The sequence below is a fragment of the Oxyura jamaicensis genome, chromosome 5 (assembly GCF_011077185.1).
Source record: "Oxyura jamaicensis isolate SHBP4307 breed ruddy duck chromosome 5, BPBGC_Ojam_1.0, whole genome shotgun sequence".
Lineage (NCBI taxonomy): Eukaryota > Metazoa > Chordata > Aves > Anseriformes > Anatidae > Oxyura > Oxyura jamaicensis.
The window spans coordinates 1556807-1579549 of record NC_048897.1 but is presented as its reverse complement, the minus strand read 5'-3'; the positions used below and the strand labels follow the sequence as shown (position 1 = coordinate 1579549).

The following is a 22743-nucleotide window of genomic DNA, read 5'->3' as shown; positions in this document are numbered from 1 at the left end:
CTAAAAAGCACCTTCATATTGTTAATATTGAAGACAAAAAAATTGTAACCTTGGTCTTCTATTATTTTAAGTATGCCCACGATTGCAGCTAATGCATTTTGGTGTATGGGAGGATAAACTATTTTGCAATTCAGAAATTCTTGTCCAGGAAAGAGGCTGGCTTGAACGAATATCTAAGGAGTATTATGTGTTTGAGGGAGGGACCACATAAAAAAGGAAGAGTGAAGCATTAGTGAGGCCAAATGTTCTGCTGAGTGCTTTTCATTCGTTTTATCAAGATGTTTTAGCCTTACTGAAGGCAGGGATAGCTCTGTAGCTCCTGCTCGTTTCTCAGGGAATTACAAGTTATAAGTTAGCAAGCAGTTCTGAATATGGCACATATGTTACCCTGTGCTTTCAAAACTCTGAACGTAATTGACCTTCACGGAGTGTGCATGCCTTGAGATGAAAAAGTATTATAGAAATTAAATATGGTTAATGGACAGATTAATTTTATACCAATCAGCCAGTGTCAATAAAGTATAAATCCAGGTCTTAAGTAAAGCTTACCAACCTACATCTTAATTATTTATTAGCATATGAAATTACAAGACATTTGATTCTTATTAAGTTAAGCAGGCCTAGAATTTATTCTTAAAATACTTATATATTTTTTTTTTAATTCTGTCTCCATAGCGTGAAGTTCCGTCACATTCTCTCATAGCACAGTACTGAAGTGGAAATGTTACGAGTCTTGCAGTAATTCTGCTTGCAGGATTTCAGCACTGGGGAGATGCCAGCAGGAACAGCCTCCAAAATATCTAGAACTTCAGGGAAAAACAGCCTAAACCTTAACTGGTCTCTTGGCTCTCCCATTTCCCTGCTTCTGTAGGAATAAGTCCTCCCCAGGAGCTGTGTTGCTGTTGGTTTGGCCCTGATGCTTCAGCCTCCTAGAGAGAAGAGGAATTGAATTCATTTTTGTTGAGATATAAATGCAGATTCCTTTTTGTTGTGTTGACTGAAACATCTGTTGTTTTTTCTACTCCTTGGACAGTTGATCATGACTAGACTATTTCTAACATGAAAAAATGATACGTGCTTGCATATGCATTTATAGTGCTTTGAAATAATAGTCCAAAACAATTTGGGGTTGTAGTCTGCATGCAGATGCACGTTAACTGCAGAAAACAGGATTCACATCAAGAGCGTAGCTGCCTTCAGGCTCCTAATTAAATAGCCTTTAAGTAGCCATCTGCAGGTACTTTAACAAGAAATTGCACAAAGATATTAACTCCTTAGCTCTCCTTGAAACTAGAAATCTCAAATTATATGCGCATTCAAATGATTCAGTGGTGGCGTTTTGCAAGGCAGGAGTATGATTCCCAGAGTTGTAACTTTTTTCATACTGTTCCTTCTTTTTTCCTTTGAAGTCCCATCTGATCTTAAAAATTCCAGTAGGTGTGAACTTAAATATGTTTGTCCCCCATTCCATTGTACGGAGATCAGCTTCTTGTCTGAGCAGTTGTTACGGTTGCTTTCTTAAATACATCCCTACCTTTCATTTTTTATTTTTAGTAAGAACCTCATAAAGGAATAGCATAGAGACACATAGCAAAATAACATGTTGTCTGTGTGAGACCTTTTTTGGCCTTGTGCACTATTGTCTGTGCCTCGGGCATTTCATTTTTTTTTAAAAAGCGATGCTAAAGATAAAATGAAGGTAAAAACTAAAGTGATGTGGAGATCTTAAATGCATAACATCTATAGTAGGAAGAGAGAATAAGTGAGAAATGTTCATCTTGGAAAACAATGAGCGAAAGAGGTAATATGGTAATGGATAATTTAGTGCATTACGAAGACGATGGTTATCCATTACTTCTTCTTCCACCAAGGTCCAGAGACACTCAAGGAACTTACTGCAGCAGGTCAAAACAACTATTATATTAATATTAATAACTAATATATTCATATATTATAAGAATATATTTATAAACCTTTTTTTTTTGTGACAGACAAAAATGTGTCGGTGAATTCAGAACTAATTAAGCAAGTTAATGCTAGGTCACTGGAACTGTGAAAAATAATTATTTGAGTGAGGCTTCTATCTCATGAATTTCCATCTCTGCTGTTTCCCAGAAGATACAAAGGTGTACCTGGGGAAAATCACCAAGTATCTGCATTGTTCTTACATTTCTTTCCCCAAACATTCACTGTGAGAATATACTGCAGCCAGAGATGGAATATGTGATTAAACAGACCTTGGGCCTGATTCATTCTGGTTATTTTTATATTGTTAATACAGCACAGTACTTAGCATCCCACTCTAAAGATCATTTTAATTGAAAACATTATTAACCAGAAAAAGCAAATGGGTGTGTTTTTTTTTTTTTTTTACTTTATTGTGGGTTTTTATAAATTGTCTTAAACCGCCAGAAACCAATTTATACTTTGTTTACTTCTCTTTCCAGCCTTTCCTTAGGATATAATGTGAATGGGAAAACAGAACCCATTTATTTTGAATGTAGGAGAATTTCAGTATGTAATTAAAACACAATGGCAGCTTTTCTAAACTTGTTTTGGCTGGAGTATTTAGATGAAAGAGAAAGTGATGAACAGGGTTTCGTATGATTTGTGTGAAGTTATCTGGAGTTTGAATTAAAGTTTTAGTAAAAGTATTTTGTTCCTAAAAATAAGAAAAGTTATTTGTGTTTCAGGAACAGAAATAATAGCTTCAGGTAGTTGTTTCTTTTAATAGCATAACCAAAAAAAACCAAAGATGATGTTACATGTAGATCCTAACACAGTGTGATGGTAACAACCCGAAGAATCAATACATGTGGATATCTTTTACTGAATGCATATTTAAATGCAAAAAGTGCTTGGACTTAGTTCATTTTCAGAAAATGTTTTGCAGCCATGTTTACGCTCAGGTAAGTTTTCCACAAGAGGAAGAAATCGCCTTGTTAAAGATACGTCATTGCCTTCAGGACCGACCAAAAAATCTGCAGGAATAGGGAGTATTCAGATGGTTGAAACCCATGATACAGTTCTGTCACAAAGGTGGAAGGAAGATATATTTATTTTAGAGAACAATTCAGAGTCCGCAGATTAGACAGTGCTTTCTGACTGGGGTGCTCCAAATCTTCTGGAGTGCATCGCGGTGCATAGCGGAGCTGGGTATCACAGTTCTCTCTTGGTCTGCGATTTGAGTGCATAAAGAAAACAACTCCCCTTCGATCTCATCTAAAACCCAAGATGAAGTAGTTAGACTTAATTTTGTAACCTCTTCTGCATTGCAGTTAATTTGTTCCTTTTTTTTTATCCTGAGTCTTAAGTATTTCTCTGGACAGATATATCTTATTTCTAAACAAATCTTCATTGAAACTTGTCTTCTTAATCTTGTTGATAACACCTCATTGTCCCCCCAAAATCTGTAATATTAAATTGTTAAAACAGCTTTACCAAATCAGAGTTTATGGATTGTGCTGTGTGGCCAAGTATTCTTCCAGCTGAACGTTATTTGTGCAATAACATAATGAAGTTTATTATGGATGATGAACTTTATGAAAGTATTTCCTCATCAGGCGGGTAGCTGACAATAGATGATCTATGGTGTTTGCTTTATGTGGTTGCAGTATTTATGTTTGGTTTGTTAATTTTCTTTCCTCTAGTGCATGGTTCATCTCTCTCTTTGGTGTCCAGTACATCATCTATTTATTCGACGGTGAGTATAATGAAATGATTTTACTTTATTAGTCAAAGGTATTGAATTCGCTGGTCTTACTGTGCTAATTATTTTTGCCATTCAAGGAGGAGGAACAAAAGCACTGTTAATTTTCATGTTCATTTGTGTTCTGAAAGCTTTCTCTGAAATAAATGTTTGTGTTCATGAAGATGCCTGTTGATACTTAGACGTACTCTCATTAAACAGAGATATTAATGGCTTAAAAGCAGCAACTTTTTGCTTGAGTCAGTGTTTTACAACTCTGCTAAACAGGTTTCACTGTTCAGGACTTATGTAAGTCCAAGGAGATTTGAACTGCATTACTTAAAGCACCCCGAATTTGCTGTATTGAGTCATTCTAGCCTTGTATTAAGTATTTTCTGTTAAAGAAGTTTGAATAAGTTTTCAATAGTGTAGATTTCAATAACTGTAAGGAAGCATTTGCTCACTATGCCAGTAATATTTTCTCCAGAAGTATGTATTCACTTAGGTTATCTGAAGTTTGGAAATACAGATTTTTTTAAAATGGATATTGCATTTGCTTATTTTCTTCTAATATTTTCACAAAGGATGTTCCATTTAAAACATGGAAGACTTCCTAAGACTACACCTGTGCTGTAATGGGGAAGTGAGACTGCAACACGTAGACTCTGTCTTGCCTAACTTCTGTCTGGCTAGTTGGAGTGTTAATTGCAGTGACCTGGGGGCACAAGCAGCTTCCAACCTACACGTGCTGGTACAGAAGTATTCAGCATTGATGATTAAATCCCAGTGGCTTCAGTGCTCTCAGTATCCAAGCTAGCTAGTTTGAAACTGGATCATGCATTCCTGGCATGCTGTAATTGCAATTTTGGAGCTTTTTAAAAACGTGACCCTTTTAAGAAAACAAGTGGTGAATAACAATTACTTCTGAAATATGTGTGAATTGAGCAGAATCTTCAATTTCTAATTGTTATGCAAGTATGATGCAACTTCACACTTAACCACACATCCCCAGCTGAAACAAGCATGTATGACACTTGAGTACACAGAAAGACTTGCTCTTGGAACAACATGCATAATTGTTTATAAAGTCATCAGGCCAGCATAGTGTTTTCATGAATCTGTTCCACTGTTAGCAGGCTACATGTGTAACGTGGCCTTGATAATAAATTGAAAATACTGCCTTCCATTGATAACCTTGCCTCAACCAATGTCTGTATGAAGCCAAAACAGATAAGACATCGGAAGGATGGAAAACAGATCTTTCCCCTGGGCTGTTGTTTGTAGCCATGAGCCACAAGGAGAGTTGTCAGCAGCTAGTGCCTTAAGTTCTTGGTTTATGTGTTTGCTGTCCAAGCATAAGTGGCTCTTAATAGTGTGGTTTGATGGGTATAATTTTCATGGTGGCTCGTACTGGACATGTTTACATAAGGATAGTGGAGTGTCCAACTTCCTTCCATTTGCTGGTGACTTTGGTTAGAAACTAGCCACAGTAGCCACAATTTGATCATGCAGAGCACAAGGGATGGTCAGTACATCCCCTGTGCATACTCAGATAACTAGTTTTGAGTCCTCAGTTGTTCATCACCACAGTGCCTAGACAGCACAGGTTGTCATGATGGTTATGTTGTTACTATCCTCATATATTTTTTCTGGTTTTATTTTATAGCCTGAAGAGAAATGCCAGTCAGAGGTAAGAGCACTGTGTTTGACAGGCATAAATGTTCTGTCAAGACACTGCATTTTCTGTCTCGCTATTTTATTTCTCCATATTATAGTGCAATAAAGTGATCTCTTAAAATCTATAGATCCGCAAGCTACGAAGAGAGTTGGATGCATCCCAAGAAAAAGTTTCAGCTCTGACAACTCAGTTGACTGCCAATGTGAGTACAACTCAGAGAACAAACTCTAACAAGGAATGCATTTAATGCACCAATTACCACTACAGGTTTTCTAAGTGACAAAAAGATATCATCTGTATAACATTCAGTTCACATTACCTGTGTGTTTAAAAAAAAATAACTACATGCATGTGGAACCATTCCAAAAATAACATCCTCTGTCCTACTGAGTTATCTTATGCCTTCCTTTAAATACTGAATTATAATATTCATTGTGCTTAAAACATCTGATAAAAACATTGTCAGGGAGTGAAGATGTTTGTATCAGAATCATTGAAGACCAGCTCTTTATTATGTTATAAATAGTGTCTTATTCTGATATTTGGGTGGGGTGAGGTACAAATGGTGGTTCTAATTGGTGGGAATCAAAATTGGTAGAACCTTGGATTAAAAAACATAAAGTTTTCCTATTGCATAAAGAAGTGGGCTCATAATGGAATTGAAGGTAACAGAGGCAGAAGGAGCTCGGAGAATTTATACATTTTCTGAAGAGTGAACATATGCTGATTTTTGCCAGTGTAGGCAATACTGCTTGTTTCCCCTGAGGAATTTGATGTTTAAGTAATGTAAGACGCTCTAAAAAAAATAAAAAAGATGTTGAAGCCAGGGTATTGAGGCAACACTGTGTGACTCTGAGGAAGCTTATCTGTATGTTCTGTTCTGTAGTCACAGATAGAAGTGAAAGACAGTAGCTTGCTAGGAAAATAAGCATTCTAGAATAAATAAGCTACAGATGAACGGTGATCAGATCGGGTCACGCTGACATCCTCATTTGTGGGAATAGATAAATGCAAGAGGACATATTACTGACGAGAACATTCTTGTCCAGCAACTCTTTGAATAAGTACAATACTAAAGTTGACGCGGTAAAGGACAGCTTTCATCTGATCAGTAACACCTATCATAAGAAAGATTCAAGGGGAAATCTACTGTAGTGTTTACTGCAGGCGTCACTGTGCTGCATCCAGCTTGCAAAACAGAAACAGAAAATCAAGAATACAGTTAGTATAGAAGTCAAATAAAAGTGCTTTGACTGCATGTAACCTTTCAGTCTCTGACCCAAGAAGAAAAGAAATTCAAAAATCTTCCAAAAGCTGAGTTATGTTTGCTTCCTGAATACAAAAGGGATTGGATGCATGAGTTGTTTTTCATCCAGAAACGTTTTTTTACATGCGAGAAAATAAGAGCAGATTCACTTGCATACATTTTTCATCACATTATTAAACAACCCAGCTTTCATCCTTCATACAAAGAACTTGTCAGCTATGCAACTCACCCAGCTCTGGCTTAATTCTGTTGCATTCTTCTGTATACAGTGTTCAGATTCAGCAGGCTGTTATTTAGTACAGGAGTTAGGAGCCTCTCTGCAAAAGCAGCAAGTAGCACGTGCTTAGGGAAAGAGCAGAGGGAACAGTGTCTGTGTAGTGACTCTTCTGTGTGCCTATCCCAATTGCCATTAATTTGCCCAAGAATTTGTGCATGGTTACTACCATGCACTATCTTTGCAGACAGTAGATTTTTGTGTGCTGTTGCTGTACATTTTGTTTTGCAAAAAGTTAGCGTCACTTATTATTTTGAAAATATTCCATTTTAGCTTCATTCACTTTGCAATTTTTTTTTCCCATTTGTGCTACTTAAACATCATAGACCACAGCCTACCCTTTATTTGTCCATAAATCAGCTGCAGCTTGCTGCAGAGATGTTGCTCTAACTATGCTGCTAATATGTTTTGGTCTCTAGCCACCTCTCTTTACAGAACATACAGTTTTTCCATGTAAAAAGCCAGGGCTCATCCCAATGAATTTTAGACTAATGCTGATTGTAAAGACCATGCTTTACAGACATTTACTTTACACAAGATTTCTTAAAAAATGAAATAATAATAACAAAACAAAAAAAAAGCGCTTTTAATTTAGGCACTTTGAATTGACCTCTCTATTTAATTTATCAGGTATCTTCTGAGTTCTGCTCTATACACACTGTAGCCTTTGATGTTATTCTCAGGCCGTTTGGGACGAGAATTTGTGAAAAAGTTTCCCTCAAACTACTATGTGAAAGTAACTACTTTCTGCAGCTCACTGAAAATTTCCGCATAGCAATAATTTCAAGGAGATTGATTTGGTTTCAGAAGGGTATTTTTTTCATAAGCTAGGGTCAAAACATGGGTTTGTATCCCACTATGACCCATGTGGTCATTTAAAAAAAAAAATCAAAAAAAATCTGCTAAGTATTGCTGAGTATTACTGAATATCAGTTGGGCTTTTCCCTTTTCACTGCTCCCCCACTCCCCCCAAAACCCGTCTGTTTTTTAATTAAACCTTTACATTTTTGAAGTAGGGTTTTAACTTACTTTTGCTGTTTTCTCACGGCCTGAGCTCTGCTGATTTTCATAGCGGCTGAGGGGAATGAGAGATGCACATCCCTGTGTTATTGTAGTGTTTGTGTTTGCTTTCAATAGGAATGTGAGAGCAGTTATTTAGGATAAGTCAGCTGTGTGCTGATGCTAATCCTGGAATGGCTCTGTGGACAGTGGTGCCATTCCCTATATAGTTAGGTGAGAGGATGTCCTTTGCCGATGGAAAGATTCCATGCCATTTCATGCATCAAAGCTGGGGGTAGCGCCTGCCAGAAAACGCACCTTCAGGAGAGCCTGTACTGATGGGCCAGGTCATGGTGCTGCTCCTACTGCTCTGTCCTCTGAGTGTTTGATAGCAGCTGCTGCCAAGCATGGCAGCATGGTTTATAGCCTACAACTGCATGACTTCATGGTGTGCTGCTAGTAGGAGTTCTACACAAGTGGGCTGTCGTTTTCTAAAATCTTGACATTGGTCTGTTACCTTCAGCATTTCTAAGTTTCCACAAGTTGTTCCTGGGAATTTGTTTGTAAATGTTTTCACAATGCATGCTCAGGTCACTTGACCTTTTCTAATTACTGTTATTTTCTCCGGATCGTTGACACAACAAACAATGAAATACGGTAGTGCTGCATTTAAATACCTCCATAAATATTCTTGTTTGAGGAGAGAACAAAATAACTTCTGTCTCATTTAATTTTCAGGCCCACCTTGTGGCAGCATTTGAGCAGAGTCTGGGAAATATGACGATCAGACTGCAGAGCCTAACCATGACAGCTGAACAAAAGGCAAGTTGGAGAAGTATTTGTGGAAGGTGCACTTATAAATATGTGTATCCCAGATGGGCAGATCTGAGATGGTTTTTAAGGATTAAGTCACCGTTGTGCTTTATCTGACAGATTTATAGGGAGGTTTAACTTTTCATTCACAAAAGGTAAATATGTATGTGGTTTAGACTAATTAACTGTTAAAGACCTTTTCTTAAGATGAGGGGAAGGGCACTGTCAGTACAGAAGCCTTTAGTTCTGTTTGCAGCATTTCTGCTCTTGCTTCTTCTATGTTGTGGAAGTAAGTCACATACACTGTTTGCCTTAGTTTCCTCAACTGTGGTGAAGGAATAAATTACAGTAATTTTTTTGACTAAAAATACAATATTTTTTTTTGGACTAAAATACTTGTTTTTCCTACTGGTATGTTGTGACAACTTATTCCTATAACTTATTCCTATAACTTCTTCCTTTGGATGCAAGTCTTCAGTATTTTGCATATGTTTGTAATAAATTTCTTCCCAATGCATCCACACCTGTGTGTCCAGATGAAACATTGAGAAAAATCATTGCAAGGTAGACAACATAGTTTTTTTGGACAGTGTGCTTGAATAATTATTACTTGTCTACTACAGAGCATGCACATTTCCTTGTGTTGCAATAATCAAGCTATTTTGCAGACTACTGAGGATGTATTTCCCCAGGCATACTGAACCTCATGTACATTTCCTTGTACATATATATTCCATATTCTCTGCCAACTCCCAGTGCTCAGACCGGGAGGTGGTGCAGCGTGGTAACGCTAGCATTTTTGGATGTATCATCATTTTTTTCTTATTTAAGGACTCTGAACTGAATGAGTTAAGGAAGACTATTGAACTACTGAAGAAGCAAAATGCTGCTGCCCAGGCTGCCATTAATGGAGTCATCAACACACCTGAGCTCAACTGCAAAGGTGAGAAATAAGCACTGCATTTCACAACTGTGAAGCGCTCCTGGGACTTGAGTCCTCTTGGTAGTATCTCGCGCAACTCTGTCAGAGATCGACTTTGTCTCATGACCATGCTCTGTTTACTTGAGTTGGTATAATGTGGGGATTTGGAATGGGAATCTCTGTAAATAATGTGGTAAATTCTACAGAAATAAATGAACGTGTTAGAGCTTGAGTGTGAGCTCACTGATTTTACTATAATTGCTTAGTATTTCACCCATCTTAGACACTAATGTGAAGCATCAGGGAGCAAAGAGCCCCTTTTCAGAGCTGTCAAACACTTGGCTTTATTTTCTTTCGTGTTCTCTGTAATTTCCAATACGAAATTGGAATGCAGTCTTGTCATAAGTAACTCCTGTTGGACAGTCTGGGTATGAGATTTTAATCTCCTCACAAGAAATGAGTATTAAGCGCACTGCTTTGAAATAAGCAGCGCATCAGTTGGGGTAAGTGATCGTGTGTTTTTCTTCCAAAACTGTTCATTTGGGATTGAATGATTAATACAGAATACCAAATTTGACACCACCTCAATTAATATTCAGGAACTGGAGCTGCTCAACCCACAGACCTGCGGATCCGAAGGCAACACTCTTCGGATAGTGTCTCCAGTATTAACAGCGCTACCAGTCACTCCAGTGTGGGAAGCAACATAGAGAGCGATTCAAAGAAAAAGAAGAGGAAGAACTGGGTGAGTGCATTTTAACGTATTGCGTGAGGTTTTATGTAAAACTGTCAGAACATGTATGGTGAAATCTAGCTGCTCAGCTCCTCCTTCCTCCCCTCGCCTTATGCAACAGGTCAGCACAAGAACTAGGCACTGTTTAAATCCTGTGTAAATACTCTTTTGAAGACTTAATTGAGTCATAAGTGATGTATGTGCTTGTGTAGACTCTGTGTAGGACTGAATCTTATGTTAACAGCCAAAAGGACAGTCCTATAGTAGAAATACCTGTCAAAGATCAGTTCTGGGTAAAAATTACGTGGTGTCCAGCCCCTCAGGCAAAACTCTACATTTGTCATTAAAGTAAAACAAACCCATAAATGTCATTAAAGTAAACAAATCCGCAATTACAAAAATGAGAGTTTTTTTTTTCTTTTTGCTTCATAGGGCTTTCTTCTTTTAAGTGAACATGTTAAACACTTTAAGAGCTCTGTTCGGAACGTTACCATGGAGTTCCACAGGAAAAAATAAAAAAAAAATTTATTGTGATAAACATTTATTCTTCAAGATTTTACAACACTTACCTTTCATTTCCCATTTTTCCTTCTTTGCTCATCATGTACTATGTACAAGGTACCGTGTACTGGAGGAAAGGTATAAAATATAAAACTCCATTTTGAATTAGACCGTAACTGCCTTAGTGACCTAGTCTGACTGTAGTTTGGACTGATGTCCCTAGATCCTACATTGTACCCAGTAAAGCAATCCACCCCTTCCTTCCCACTGAATTCAAATTTCCCTGGATCTTCTGGAAGCTTTTCTGAATAGCTACAAAATGTGGTTTGAGCTGGTCAAGTCTTGATTTGTATTTGTACAATATCCCCTCAGAAACATTTATGAAACTCCCTGAACTGTAAGAAATGGCTTTTTGAGCAGGTTCTTGGTTTTATTTCTCTTCTGTCATAGTGGTTTCATTTGGATATCTTGCTAGCTCCTTCATAACGGTAGTATTGCTTTTCTGCTCCTAAAATCATTAGTTAATCGGAAACAATGTCATCTCCACATCGCTCTTGCGTGGGGTTTTACAATAGTTATACAGGGTAAATTGTTGCACCTTTTAAATTGCTAGCAACTCTTTTCTTTTTGTGACACAGATATTTTATAACTGTTAAGCCTTAGTTAAGATAAACACTTGGATTTTTTTGCTTTAGCTTCTATTCTTTGTTGTTGTAATGTAGTAGATACCATTGTACGTCAGCCTAAGTTTCTCATGCATCTCACAGCTATCTTTAAAGAAGGTGAAGGACACATTTCCTTATTATAAACAGAAGACAGGACAATATCTTAACCTTGGTATTAAATATGAGTACATCATTGCTGTAAAATGAAGATTGGAAAATAAATCAGTAATTTAATGAGAAAACAATAGTCTGACTTGCACATTGTTAATTTCACAAATACTGATGAGGTTCTCAGCCAAAGACCTTTTGCTATATATAGAAACAATGCGGCTGTCCACTCAGGACTGAAAAAACAGATTTGCAACATTTCTCATCATAGGAATCTTTGTCTGGTGTAAAAATAACTTCAATCTCATATTAAGCCAGACTGCGTTAACTGGGGTTGAACTGTAAATTCAGCATAACATCAGTTCAGCCACGTTAATATTCATTCTATTAGTTTTTTGGTAAATGGCTGTCACATTAAAGAAAAAAAAAAGTCAGTTGCATGTGTGTAGCGATGATTCAGTATTTTTTCCTGTTGAAATACCTGTTCCTGCAAGGAAAAACATAGTGTTAATATGGTTGTTAGCCAAAACATTGCATCTGAGCCAAGGAGAAAATATGATTTAAGTAGTTAAGATGTTTGGATCTGGTGTCTCCCTCAAGTAATGCAAAAATGACTGTATGTTGTTTGAAGCACCTGTTTTTAGAAAATACAGGGTTCTAGTTTTAAAGTAACTCTTGGTCTTTATTGATAATTGGTCATGTTTGTCTTAGAAATCCAGAGCTTTCCTTATCGCTGGCTTTGTCTGTTAAAACATGTCTTTTTTCCTTCCCCCCTCTTCCTTTTGCTTGCGCTTCTTCTGGCAGGTCAATGAGGTAAGGAAGACCTACTTTAAACTATGAGATACAAAGCTAACCCACCCATTTACATGACTAACCATTTCAGCATCATTAACCTTGTCTGAGCAATGTTACATTATACCTGCAAGTCATTACAATGTAGATGTAAAGCTTGTTTCACTGAACAGAATTTGCTGTTAAGTATTAAAAATAGGAAGCACTGATATCCAGTCTTATTGACCTTATTAATCTCATATAATAGTTACAGGGAAAAAAAAAAAAAAAAGGCTTTTTGATTCTCTTTTACCTCTGTTAAAATCTATGTGAGTATGGCTTTGTTGTTTGAAATATTTGCATGTTAGAGTTTTCCTCTGTGGCTTTTTTTGTCTGGATGAGTTCTTCATGATATGCCTACTGTTGTGGTCTTGTTTTTTCAGTTACGCAGCTCCTTCAAGCAAGCTTTTGGTAAAAAGAAATCTCCCAAGTCAGCATCTTCTCATTCAGATATTGAGGAGATGACTGATTCTTCATTACCTTCATCGCCAAAGTTACCGCACCATAATTCTACTACTTCAACACCATTGTTGAGAGCCTCTCATTCCAATTCTCTGTAAGAGTTTTTTAATGTTATTATTTATTTAATGGAAAATGTACTGGAAGGCATCCTGCTGCACTGGTAGAGGAAAAGAGAAATATCATGTTTTGGACAGGTGCTAGGGATATCTCAAGGTTGTTTTCCAGAAACAATGGCAAAATATACCCTACACCATCCCATCCTGTTCGGTTCCTCTGAATGAGGAGGACCTGCAAATCTGTGCAAGCACTGCAAGAGTTTGACAGCTGTTCAGTTGCATGTACTGCTAAAACCAGCTGTTCACCATGAGGCCACAGCAGAAGACTCAGTGAGCCAGGCAGGATGGTCTTGTAGTTCTGGACTGGTCTGTTGCCACTGGTTGGTCTTACTCCCGAGCATTACTTACTTTATCTCCCAGAATGGCCGATTTATTTGGTAAAATCCTTAACCCTGTTATAGTGGCAAAATAACGAGCAAAGAACAAACATTTCAACTACTGTTTATTTTAAGTGTTCTTTACCCTAAGGAAACTACAGGCAAAAGATAGAAAAGTTGAATTTGTATATTCAGGGAATTAAAGATAGGTAAGCTGACTTGCAACACAGTACCTTTCAATTAGTATCCAGAAAGCTAAAAATCATTATTTCTTTACTGTAGCATTGTTTAATATTTCACTGGGGAGCTCTCTCAGTAAAACATTCTGAGTATGAAGAGTATTTATACCCTGGGTAACCCTGGAGTGCAGAATTGGATCTCTAGCTGTTAATGAAACAAACCAGGCCAAGTCTGGGATTTTGTTTTTTTGTTCTGTCGGCTAAAGGCAGTGCATATTGTGCTGAGCTGCAGTGATGATTTCCCCATTTAAGTTGACAAATTCAGCTAAAGGTAAAGATTTACTGGAAATCAAACAGCATGGTATAGTGATACAGCCAGACTCACCTAACAGCTTGTTTCTGATTAATGGAAATGACCTGCTCCTCTTTGCTTCTGGACCTCCTGTGCTTGGTCCTTCACTCACACTGGCTCTGCTAGTCATCAGACAATTCTACCGAGCCAACTCAACATGCTAAATTAGGTGAAAAATAATTTGAAAGAAATGCGAACAGTTTTTTTATCCTGGGTTGCTGAGTTGGATCAGCTTGGCGGACTGATCAGACACAGATGAGTGTTAGAGCTGGTGTGAGCATGGGGCATGACAACAGCACAGCCGGGAGCAGGCTAGGTGAGGAAGTGAGAAGCAAATTTGCTCCTTTTGGTAGCAGTGAGCTATTATATAGACTTGCCCATACGGCCAAACCATATGCCTCTGTTTTAAAGTCAGGACTTTGCTGTTACGTAGCTAACTTTACATTCATGGAAAGGTCACACGCAATGTTGACGTTTCATTTTGGCTACCTATGAAATAAAGTTAAAATGGTCTTACTGTGCTGTTTTGAATCTATGCTCACGTTTAGAATGTTCTTGGAAAACTTTGTAAAACTGATTTTGTGTTAACTTTATCAGTAGCTTCTGCATTTGAACAGGATAAATAAATACAGATAGATGTAAGAAGCTGTATGTGTAATTACCAGGTGGCCTTACAACCTTGTAAATAACATACAAAACTTCCAGCCTGATTTCAGTTCAAATGCATTTGAGTAAGTAACCAAACCTGAAGTTTAGCCCATCACTTGTTTTCCCATGGAAAGGTGAAAAGAATAGCAATAGTTTCCAGTCAAATAATAGTGATGAAGTGTTAGTATCAGAAGATAATCCCCCATGAATTTTTTAAAGCTTCTCCAGTCTCTTGAGCCTAACGGAATGAGTTTCTGGTGACTACAGCAAATTGTGTTTTAGAACTCTAAGGCTGGTAAATTGTTAAATGATGATCCCGTCCATCATCAGTCAAAATGCTGTGTGCATATATCACATCTTGACAAGAAAGCCAAAAGACTCAACATGAGAAAAGAGAGAAAACTGAGGGAAGGATAGAGCAAAAGTCAAACTTCTACGTCTTGGCTTACTGGCTTTTTGGTGAAGAAAACATCTCTCATTAACCTGATTTAAGGATAGACATTTTAAATGAAATCTCCCTCAAAGCATGCAGCTGGGTAGTTGATCTTTATATAGATACACTTATGAATGAATGTGCTGAAATGTTACTCGTCTAGAATATTTTTTTTGTGGGAGGAGGGAAGAAGAATGCCACCAAAAATTTTTTGAGCATGAGTGCTTTAAAGCGAGCAGGAATTTATCACACTTGAATAGGTGTAGAGTTCCAAAGCCCTCCAGAACATTTCAGGGAAACCCAGCTGTGCACACCTGGTGAGCTTTAAATCTTTCTGTAAAATCATCAATCTTCAACCAACTACTGTTACTGCCTGCACCCCCCTTCATTTATTTAGATTTTGGCTTTAAAATAGTTCTTTTATGGCAACTACCATGAAAAAAAGTAGACTGTCCAATAGTAGGTGATTTCCTGAATTCTGTTTCATATGCTGATTAAAGAAAACTAACCCTCAGACTTACTTTGCTAAGCTGTAATGTTTCCATGACCTATTTAATATCTGATTTATGGTATCACTAATGCAGTAAGCCAAAACTGTTGCCTACTCCCTGAAGAGTATGTTTTTTCTCTTTTACTAATAAATGCTGGCAAAGCACTGTCTGACAAGTAACAAATGGTCTAGTTCAATGCCTTTTTCATTCTTTTCCAGAATTTCTGAATGCACAGACAGTGAAGCTGAAACAGTCATGCAGTTACGAAATGAACTAAGAGACAAGGAGATGAAGTTAACTGATATTCGTTTAGAAGCCCTTAGCTCCGCTCATCAGCTTGACCAGCTGCGGGAGGCCATGAACAGAATGCAGGTAGGAGATAACCACCCCAAATACTGCAGTGTATATTGAGGTGTTAAAGGCAGGCCATCCTGCCACACTAAAAACATAAAAGAAAGTAAATTTGAAGCTTTTTGAATGCTTACTAAAAATTGAGTTTACCTGTGTACCAGTGTTATGCCTTACACCTTCCTTAAGGTCAGCTTGAACCCATGATTTCCGCCTCCCTGGACTCAGCAACAGCTAACTGTTTCAACCCTAGAAAACTGTGGGGACACCATTCATTGGCTGTCAGCAGCTTGTTAAAAAATTCTCAGGCCATCTGCTTTAAAGGAGCTACGTGTCAGTGTTTAGTAAATTTCCACGTATTTTTGTTTTCTAGGACACTTTGAGAAATGTCATAGAAAGGTCATTATGGTAATGAGAATTAATTTACTGCAGTGCCTTAAAATCATGTGAAAATGGCATTTCCACCGAATTAGTATTTCTTCTGTAGTCGCTTATGCTGTGCTATTTTAAGAGTGTGTTTACACTGTGCCTTCTAACCGCTGACTTGTCTTTTCAAGGGTGAGATTGAAAAATTAAAAGCAGAAAATGATCGTCTGAAATCTGAAAACCACGGCAGCTGTAGCAGGGCTCAGTCTCAGGTTTCCATTTCATCCTCTCCAAGACATTCAGTGGGTCTCTCTCAACACAGTTTGAACCTCACGGAGTCAACCAGTCTCGGTGAGTTTAATGAGAAAGGCGGTGGGCAGGTTTTATCCTGCACTTGGAAGGTTCGGTTTGGTTAGCCATGGAAAATGAAAGCATGAAAATTATTAACAGCTAAGGTGTGGAAATATGTCAGGAGCTGGCATAAAGCCTTCTTTTAAAATGTCATCGTAAGTCTGCTACACCCTAGATCGGAGTTGTCCAACTATGACCTCAGCTGCGGAGAGTTGTGTTCAGAGCCACTTAATGATGTTGTATTATTGAGGGATATTTTGTAGGAAGAAAAATACAGAGCAACTGACTAATACTTTCTTTTTAAAAGTGATCTTGATATTTAGTAAGACAGTCAGTAAACCTGGTTCTTATGTTTAACCTCTGGGCATGTGAAGCCCAGATGTGTTGTGTTTGACTACAATAGAAGTGTTAGCGTAAACCCGAACAGCCTTCATGAAGCTACAGCTGTGAAAGCTGTTGATGTCATCTGTCCACAGACATGCTGTTAGATGACACTGGCGATGGCTCCGCCCGGAAAGAAGGAGGCAGGCATGTCAAAATAGTTGTCAACTTTCAGGATGAAATGAAATGGAAGGAGGTGAGTTGTATTTTATCCCCATATAAGTGACTTTGGATTTGAATTTTCTGCCACATTCCAGTCTCTTTTAAAGGCTTTTATTTTCAAAACATTCATTACAGATTTCTCAGCAGAACAGTTTACATATCAGACATCAATAGTGACAGACAAAGCACTAAGCTCTCAATTCCATTGACCTGCAGAGAGCGAGCAACATGAGTTCGGGTTGTCTCATGGAACTCATCTGGATTGATTTCTTATTTTACAGTTTCTGCCAATTGGTGCCATCAGCACTAGACATGAATCTATGTCAGTAATAGAGGACTGCTAGCCTAGCCAATGTGTCAGTGGTGTAGGTGATAACATTACAATTAATCTCTGAAAGACAGGTCAATTTTTCAGCTTCAAGGAGGTGAGCAGACTCATCTGCACCTCAGGGTAGCCTATATTTAAGATTGATCTGTTAAAAGCTGCACAAAGCTCCTTTCTGTTATTATTTCAAGTCTTATTTAAGTTGAAATAATCAAAATGACGCGGTGTGTAGATAGAAGGTGCACTAAAAAGCTAGAAGCAACAATATCCCACAAGCATTTGTTAGGTTCAGACGGGGAGATCTGTAACTATAGTTGAAGTTGTCCTCTCTGGTATAAGTATTTCATTTTGAATCAGTTATTTTTCAGATCTTCTCCTTTCTTAAGCAATGTAAAGAATCCTAAATATGCAAATATGTTTCAAATATTGTGAAATTGCATCCTGCTTCATGTGTTTAATGCACGTGTGAATGTACTACACATTTTTTTTTTTTTACCAAGCATTGATCTTCCTATCTCACATTACGAGCACCTGTAAAAGTGTATTTAAGAAATCATTTAATGGCCTTTATAAGAGGGGACAGAAATTTCAATAAACAGAATAAAGTCAGCTCAGCAGATCTTTCCGTGAAATAACAATTTTGCATTAATAAGTAAATTACCCCAGGTAAGTAAATTAAAGGTAAAAAAGTATTGCTAATTCTGTTGGGCTCTACTGTGCTTACTGTCAGTAAAGTTACCGTGGGGAAATGTTTCTTTACATTTTAGTTGAACATGAAGTCTTAAGCTGGAAATTAGTTTTTCTTCAATAAATGTTTCATAGTGACTACAGCTACAGAGGAATAGAAAAACGAAGTGCATTCCTTTTTCTTTATCTGCTGTAGAAATCAGAAGCAAAATTATTAACTAAAATGGTGTAATGTACCAAACATAACACACCAGTTTATGTAGAAATGTATGTAGAATTGCACTAGAGTTCTTTGTCCATGGCACTATTTCTAGAAGTAAATAGGATAAATGTTGAAAATGCAACATATTTTAGATTATGAAGTCACAGAAAAATGAATGCCATGAATGAATGCCTAGAATTCTGAAAACTATGTCTGACTTTCTGGTAAGCTGTATTCACAATTCACATTTGTATTCATTTAGGATTCAAGGCCTCGCACCTTCCTCATAGGCTGCATTGGAGTCAGTGGCAAGACCAAGTGGGATGTTCTGGATGGCGTGGTTAGGCGGTTGTTTAAGGTTAGTGTGTACAGTTTGCTCTCCGCTTGAATTCTTCTATTAGCATGCACAGCGTATTGGACAACAGTGGGCCTGCATGGAGGCTCAGGTATATACACTGGTATGAATTTGGATAGGTGTCCAAACAGCACTGAATTTTACAAAGATTTTATGTGTGTCTTCAGATAAGTCAGCTAACTTTACTGTCAGTTTCCTTGTCTGTGAAGTGCGTAGCAGTTATTTGTCTATTCTGTCTGCTTTTTCTCTGAGGATTTGCTTGGTACTATTTGAACAGGTATTTGCCAGTATTGAGTCATATTTAACTCAGTGTTGTTGTTATAGCTTAGAATCTACAGGCTCAAAGCTTTCAACGTTTCGTAAAATTTTCCATCCTCTTTTTCACCATAGGAATATATCATTCACGTGGATCCAGTGAGTCAGCTGGGGCTGAATTCGGACAGTGTTCTGGGCTATAGCATTGGAGAAATCAAACGCACAAACAGCGCAGAGACACCCGAGCTGTTGCCCTGTGGCTATCTAGTTGGAGAAAACAATACTATTTCGGTTACCATCAAAGGTAATTACACTAGATCGGTCTGTTGTAGTTCTCAGTAATGACAGTTTTATCAAAGCATACTGTGTCAAGAATCTCAGAGGAGTAGAAACTTTCAGTTGTGTCTATTTTTCCTGTCCTTGCCTTTTATTTACTGTTCTGTTTTCATTTGATGAAGAAAGCACTTAAGAGTATAGGAAGTCTATAAATTGGGCACATTTTCCATCTGTAACAATAGAAATAATTACACACATAGCAGTTTCCTCCAGATGTCTTAAATCGTTGCCTTGAATTGTGCTGGAGAGCACCTCACGCCACAGGTGTCGTCGTGGAGTTGTTTGAGCAGTGAAGTGCTCTTCCAAATGAATAAAAAAACCTGGGGTTGAGGTGAAGTCCTCAACCACTGGCATTTCAGTGTTAATCAGCTTGCTTGAAGTGACACCACTGAAATATCTAGCATAGATCTGCATATAGCAATAGAGTAGCACAATACTTACGAATGTTGCCAACCACTTCACAGCTCAATTTCAAAGTTCGACTGAGCATTTGAAAGTATTTTGATTTCTAACTGCTGGTATAAAAAAAAAAAAAAAAAAAAAATCAATTCTGTAGCATATCAGCACACAGGAAGACAAACTAAGTCGTGAAATATCTCAGTTTACTGAGGCTTGATGTGAACCCTGAGTGTTCTGCTCAGTTACTTGGAATGCATTTACGAGAGTATAATCCCAATTGAAATACTGTTCGTATCTGTGAAGCTTCAGTTGATTTTGTATTTAACTTGTAATGTCTGGACTTGTACTTTGAAGGTTCATACACGATAACATTTTTCAATAACATATGAGTGTATTTAATCAATTTATGGGAAATCAGTTACTCATGTATACCGTTGAGATATAAAGCTGCCTATATAAATATTTAATATTCCAAGTAACCATTGAGGTGCAAACATTTCTATGGGTGATCTGCCAACTTCCCTTTCTTCTGTTTATTTTGAAGCATTGTATGTTTTTCCTGAGCCAATTCTGCCTAAAGTGATTGCTGACATTGCATAAATGCTTATCAGTAGGAGTTTTATGTTAGAAGAGATAGCCATCAGCATACAGAGGAGTTTAATTACATGTGTTTGGGAAAGCAGGGGGAGTTGATGATAGCTGTTTTTTTGTCTAGCAATTCAAAAGTAAACAGGTAAATGGTATATGCATGTGTACTGAATGTAACAAAATACGGTAAAGCACATGGTTCCTGTGTGAAAAATGTAGCCTGGAAACAGTTCTATAGCAAATTTTATCTAGAGAAACTGAGTACTTCGAAAACTGGGAAAGCTGATGGAGAATTCTGGTGAAACTTAGAGGTCACCTACTCACTTTTTTTTTGTGCTGTTCTCTATCACAAGGGACACCAGAGTGGGGAAGGGATTTCTCTCTGAAATAAGGAACGGCTTGGTCAGGTTGGATCTAAATCTGCAGTTACAAAGTTTTATTTGGGGAGTTTCTCCTACTATCACTGGGCCCAGGCATATTCACAAAGTCACATGTTTCAGTTCTGTTTTGTCTCTCCAGTCATTTCAGTTAATCTTGATTTGTTAAAACTTCATTAATGGATTGTTTTTCAGCATTATAGCTACTTTTTTTTTTTTTTTTTTTTAAGGGGAAAAAAAACTTTTAAGTAATCTGGATAAAAATTGGGAGCTACTATAAATAAAGAATCTTTTTACTGTTGCAGGTATCTGCGAGAACAGTTTGGACTGTCTTGTGTTTGAATCACTGATCCCCAAGCCTATACTGCAGCGCTACATCTCTCTCTTGATGGAACACCGACGGATTATCTTGTCTGGCCCTAGTGGCACTGGTAAAACATACCTAGCAAACCGTCTGTCTGAGTATATGGTCCTTAGAGAGGGCAGGGAGTTGGCTGATGGAATTATTGCGACCTTCAATGTGGACCATAAATCCAGTAAGGTGAGAAAACAAATCATTGCTTGCAGTTAATGTTACCATATGTCAAAAATGGGACTTTGTTAATTCATCAAAAATAGGCAAGTGGGATTTTTCAATTTATCTTTCTTTTTAAAGCATTATGTTAATCCTGGAGGGAATGATACCTAAGTTTTTCAGAACTGTAGATTCACCAGGCTATTGGGCCTGTAATAGCAGGCTTCCAGATGTATGCTTAAACACCTAAAGGCATCATGATTTTCAAGTGGTTAGAAGGCTGAGAATTGCTGAGGAAGTTAAACACCTGCACAAAGTTCCCAGCAACTTCAGCGATCCTCATTGCATGCAGACATTTTTCCAAAAAACATGAAATGCATCTCTAGGCCTTCAGAATTTCTGCAGCTGCAAGTATCAGCAGTGGTAATCTGCATATGCTGTTCCAGTAGTTACTGTTGTCCAGACACATTCCTGAGCTCGTAAGGCATGTCTCTGCTTTTTATGTGCTTTTGGTTTTGCCAAATATACCTCAAGTGAATGTCTAGGTTAAAAAAAAATAAATGTTTGATGGCCTTAGGCAGATCTTCCTCTGGAGAAGAAGGGTGGTTGAAAGTGTGGTTGTAGGCCACTGGCATAATTTGAGACATGCTATGTAATAAATGCTTTAAAGATGATGAGAGCTTTTCAGCCACACCCAGTCACCCAGCAGTAGCACTCTGAGCTCATCATTCTTTTGTGTCATTACCGAAAGCATCTAAGTTGGGCTTCTGCTGAGGAGTGCTTTACACCAGGCTGATTTTGTCAGCTCTACTTTGATAGAAATACAGCACAAGAACAGAGAACAAACCTAGCTGGAACAATAGCAACCGTCCAGCTTGGTATACAGAGATTTGAGTAAGTTCCTGAAAAGAAAGAAAAATGCAGTTCAGACTTCTGTGTCAGATTAGGACAACACAAATGAAAAAACATACAGCAAAAGGCAAAATCTTCACCCCTTTAGGCCCTTATCTCACGTAAGTGTCTTTGAATATGTAGCAAAACCTACAGAAGAGAAGGAAAACCATATTTTTATGTTTCTTCATGGGAAATGTGAACACGTGTAAGATGGCGGTCTCTTTTGCTTCAGATTTCATAGCAAAGCCAGTAATTTATTTGTATTACCTGGATTTTCAATAAATATAATGACAACTTTTTTTAATGTATGCTTTGCAGGAACTCCGCCAGTACCTCTCCAACCTAGCAGACCAGTGTAATAGTGAAAATAATGCTGTGGATATGCCTCTTGTAATCATTTTGGATAATTTGCATCACGTTAGCTCCCTAGGAGAAATTTTTAATGGACTTCTAAACTGCAAGTACCACAAATGGTAAAGAAATTTTAGAACTCGTTCCAAATCCCAATAATGTCAAAGAACAGCAGACGTGTTCCAGAACACGATCAGAACTGTGAACTCTAGATAATTTGGTAAAGAGGACTGAGATTGTGAGACCATCCATATTATGGACAGCACTTCAGAGATTTTTTTCTGCATAAAATAATTAATTCTTGTATAATCAGTAATAAGAAAGTAGTAGATGTGTTGGGTAACTTGCATTCATTTCATGCACTAGATCTTCAAT

At 37.7% G+C, this 22743-nt stretch overlaps 1 protein-coding gene across 11 annotated transcripts in view; it reads left to right on the top strand.

Moving 5' to 3' along the window:
* Window positions 1–22743, top strand: part of NAV2 (neuron navigator 2) — a 405213-nt gene that overhangs the window by 370756 nt on the left and 11714 nt on the right. For 9 of the 11 annotated variants that reach the window (XM_035326761.1, XM_035326759.1, XM_035326760.1 and 6 more), the window contains 15 exons: window positions 3651–3703; window positions 5355–5378; window positions 5494–5568; window positions 8645–8728; window positions 9551–9662; window positions 10241–10386; window positions 12453–12461; window positions 12863–13035; window positions 15696–15849; window positions 16383–16542; window positions 17019–17119; window positions 18562–18657; window positions 19045–19213; window positions 20915–21150; window positions 22336–22490. In XM_035326761.1, coding sequence (XP_035182652.1) covers window positions 3651–3703; window positions 5355–5378; window positions 5494–5568; window positions 8645–8728; window positions 9551–9662; window positions 10241–10386; window positions 12453–12461; window positions 12863–13035; window positions 15696–15849; window positions 16383–16542; window positions 17019–17119; window positions 18562–18657; window positions 19045–19213; window positions 20915–21150; window positions 22336–22490 — 1747 coding nt within the window. The remainder of the gene's footprint in view (window positions 1–3650; window positions 3704–5354; window positions 5379–5493; window positions 5569–8644; window positions 8729–9550; window positions 9663–10240; window positions 10387–12452; window positions 12462–12862; window positions 13036–15695; window positions 15850–16382; window positions 16543–17018; window positions 17120–18561; window positions 18658–19044; window positions 19214–20914; window positions 21151–22335; window positions 22491–22743) is intronic. The other 2 variants (XM_035326757.1, XM_035326753.1) reach the window with 1 other exon arrangement.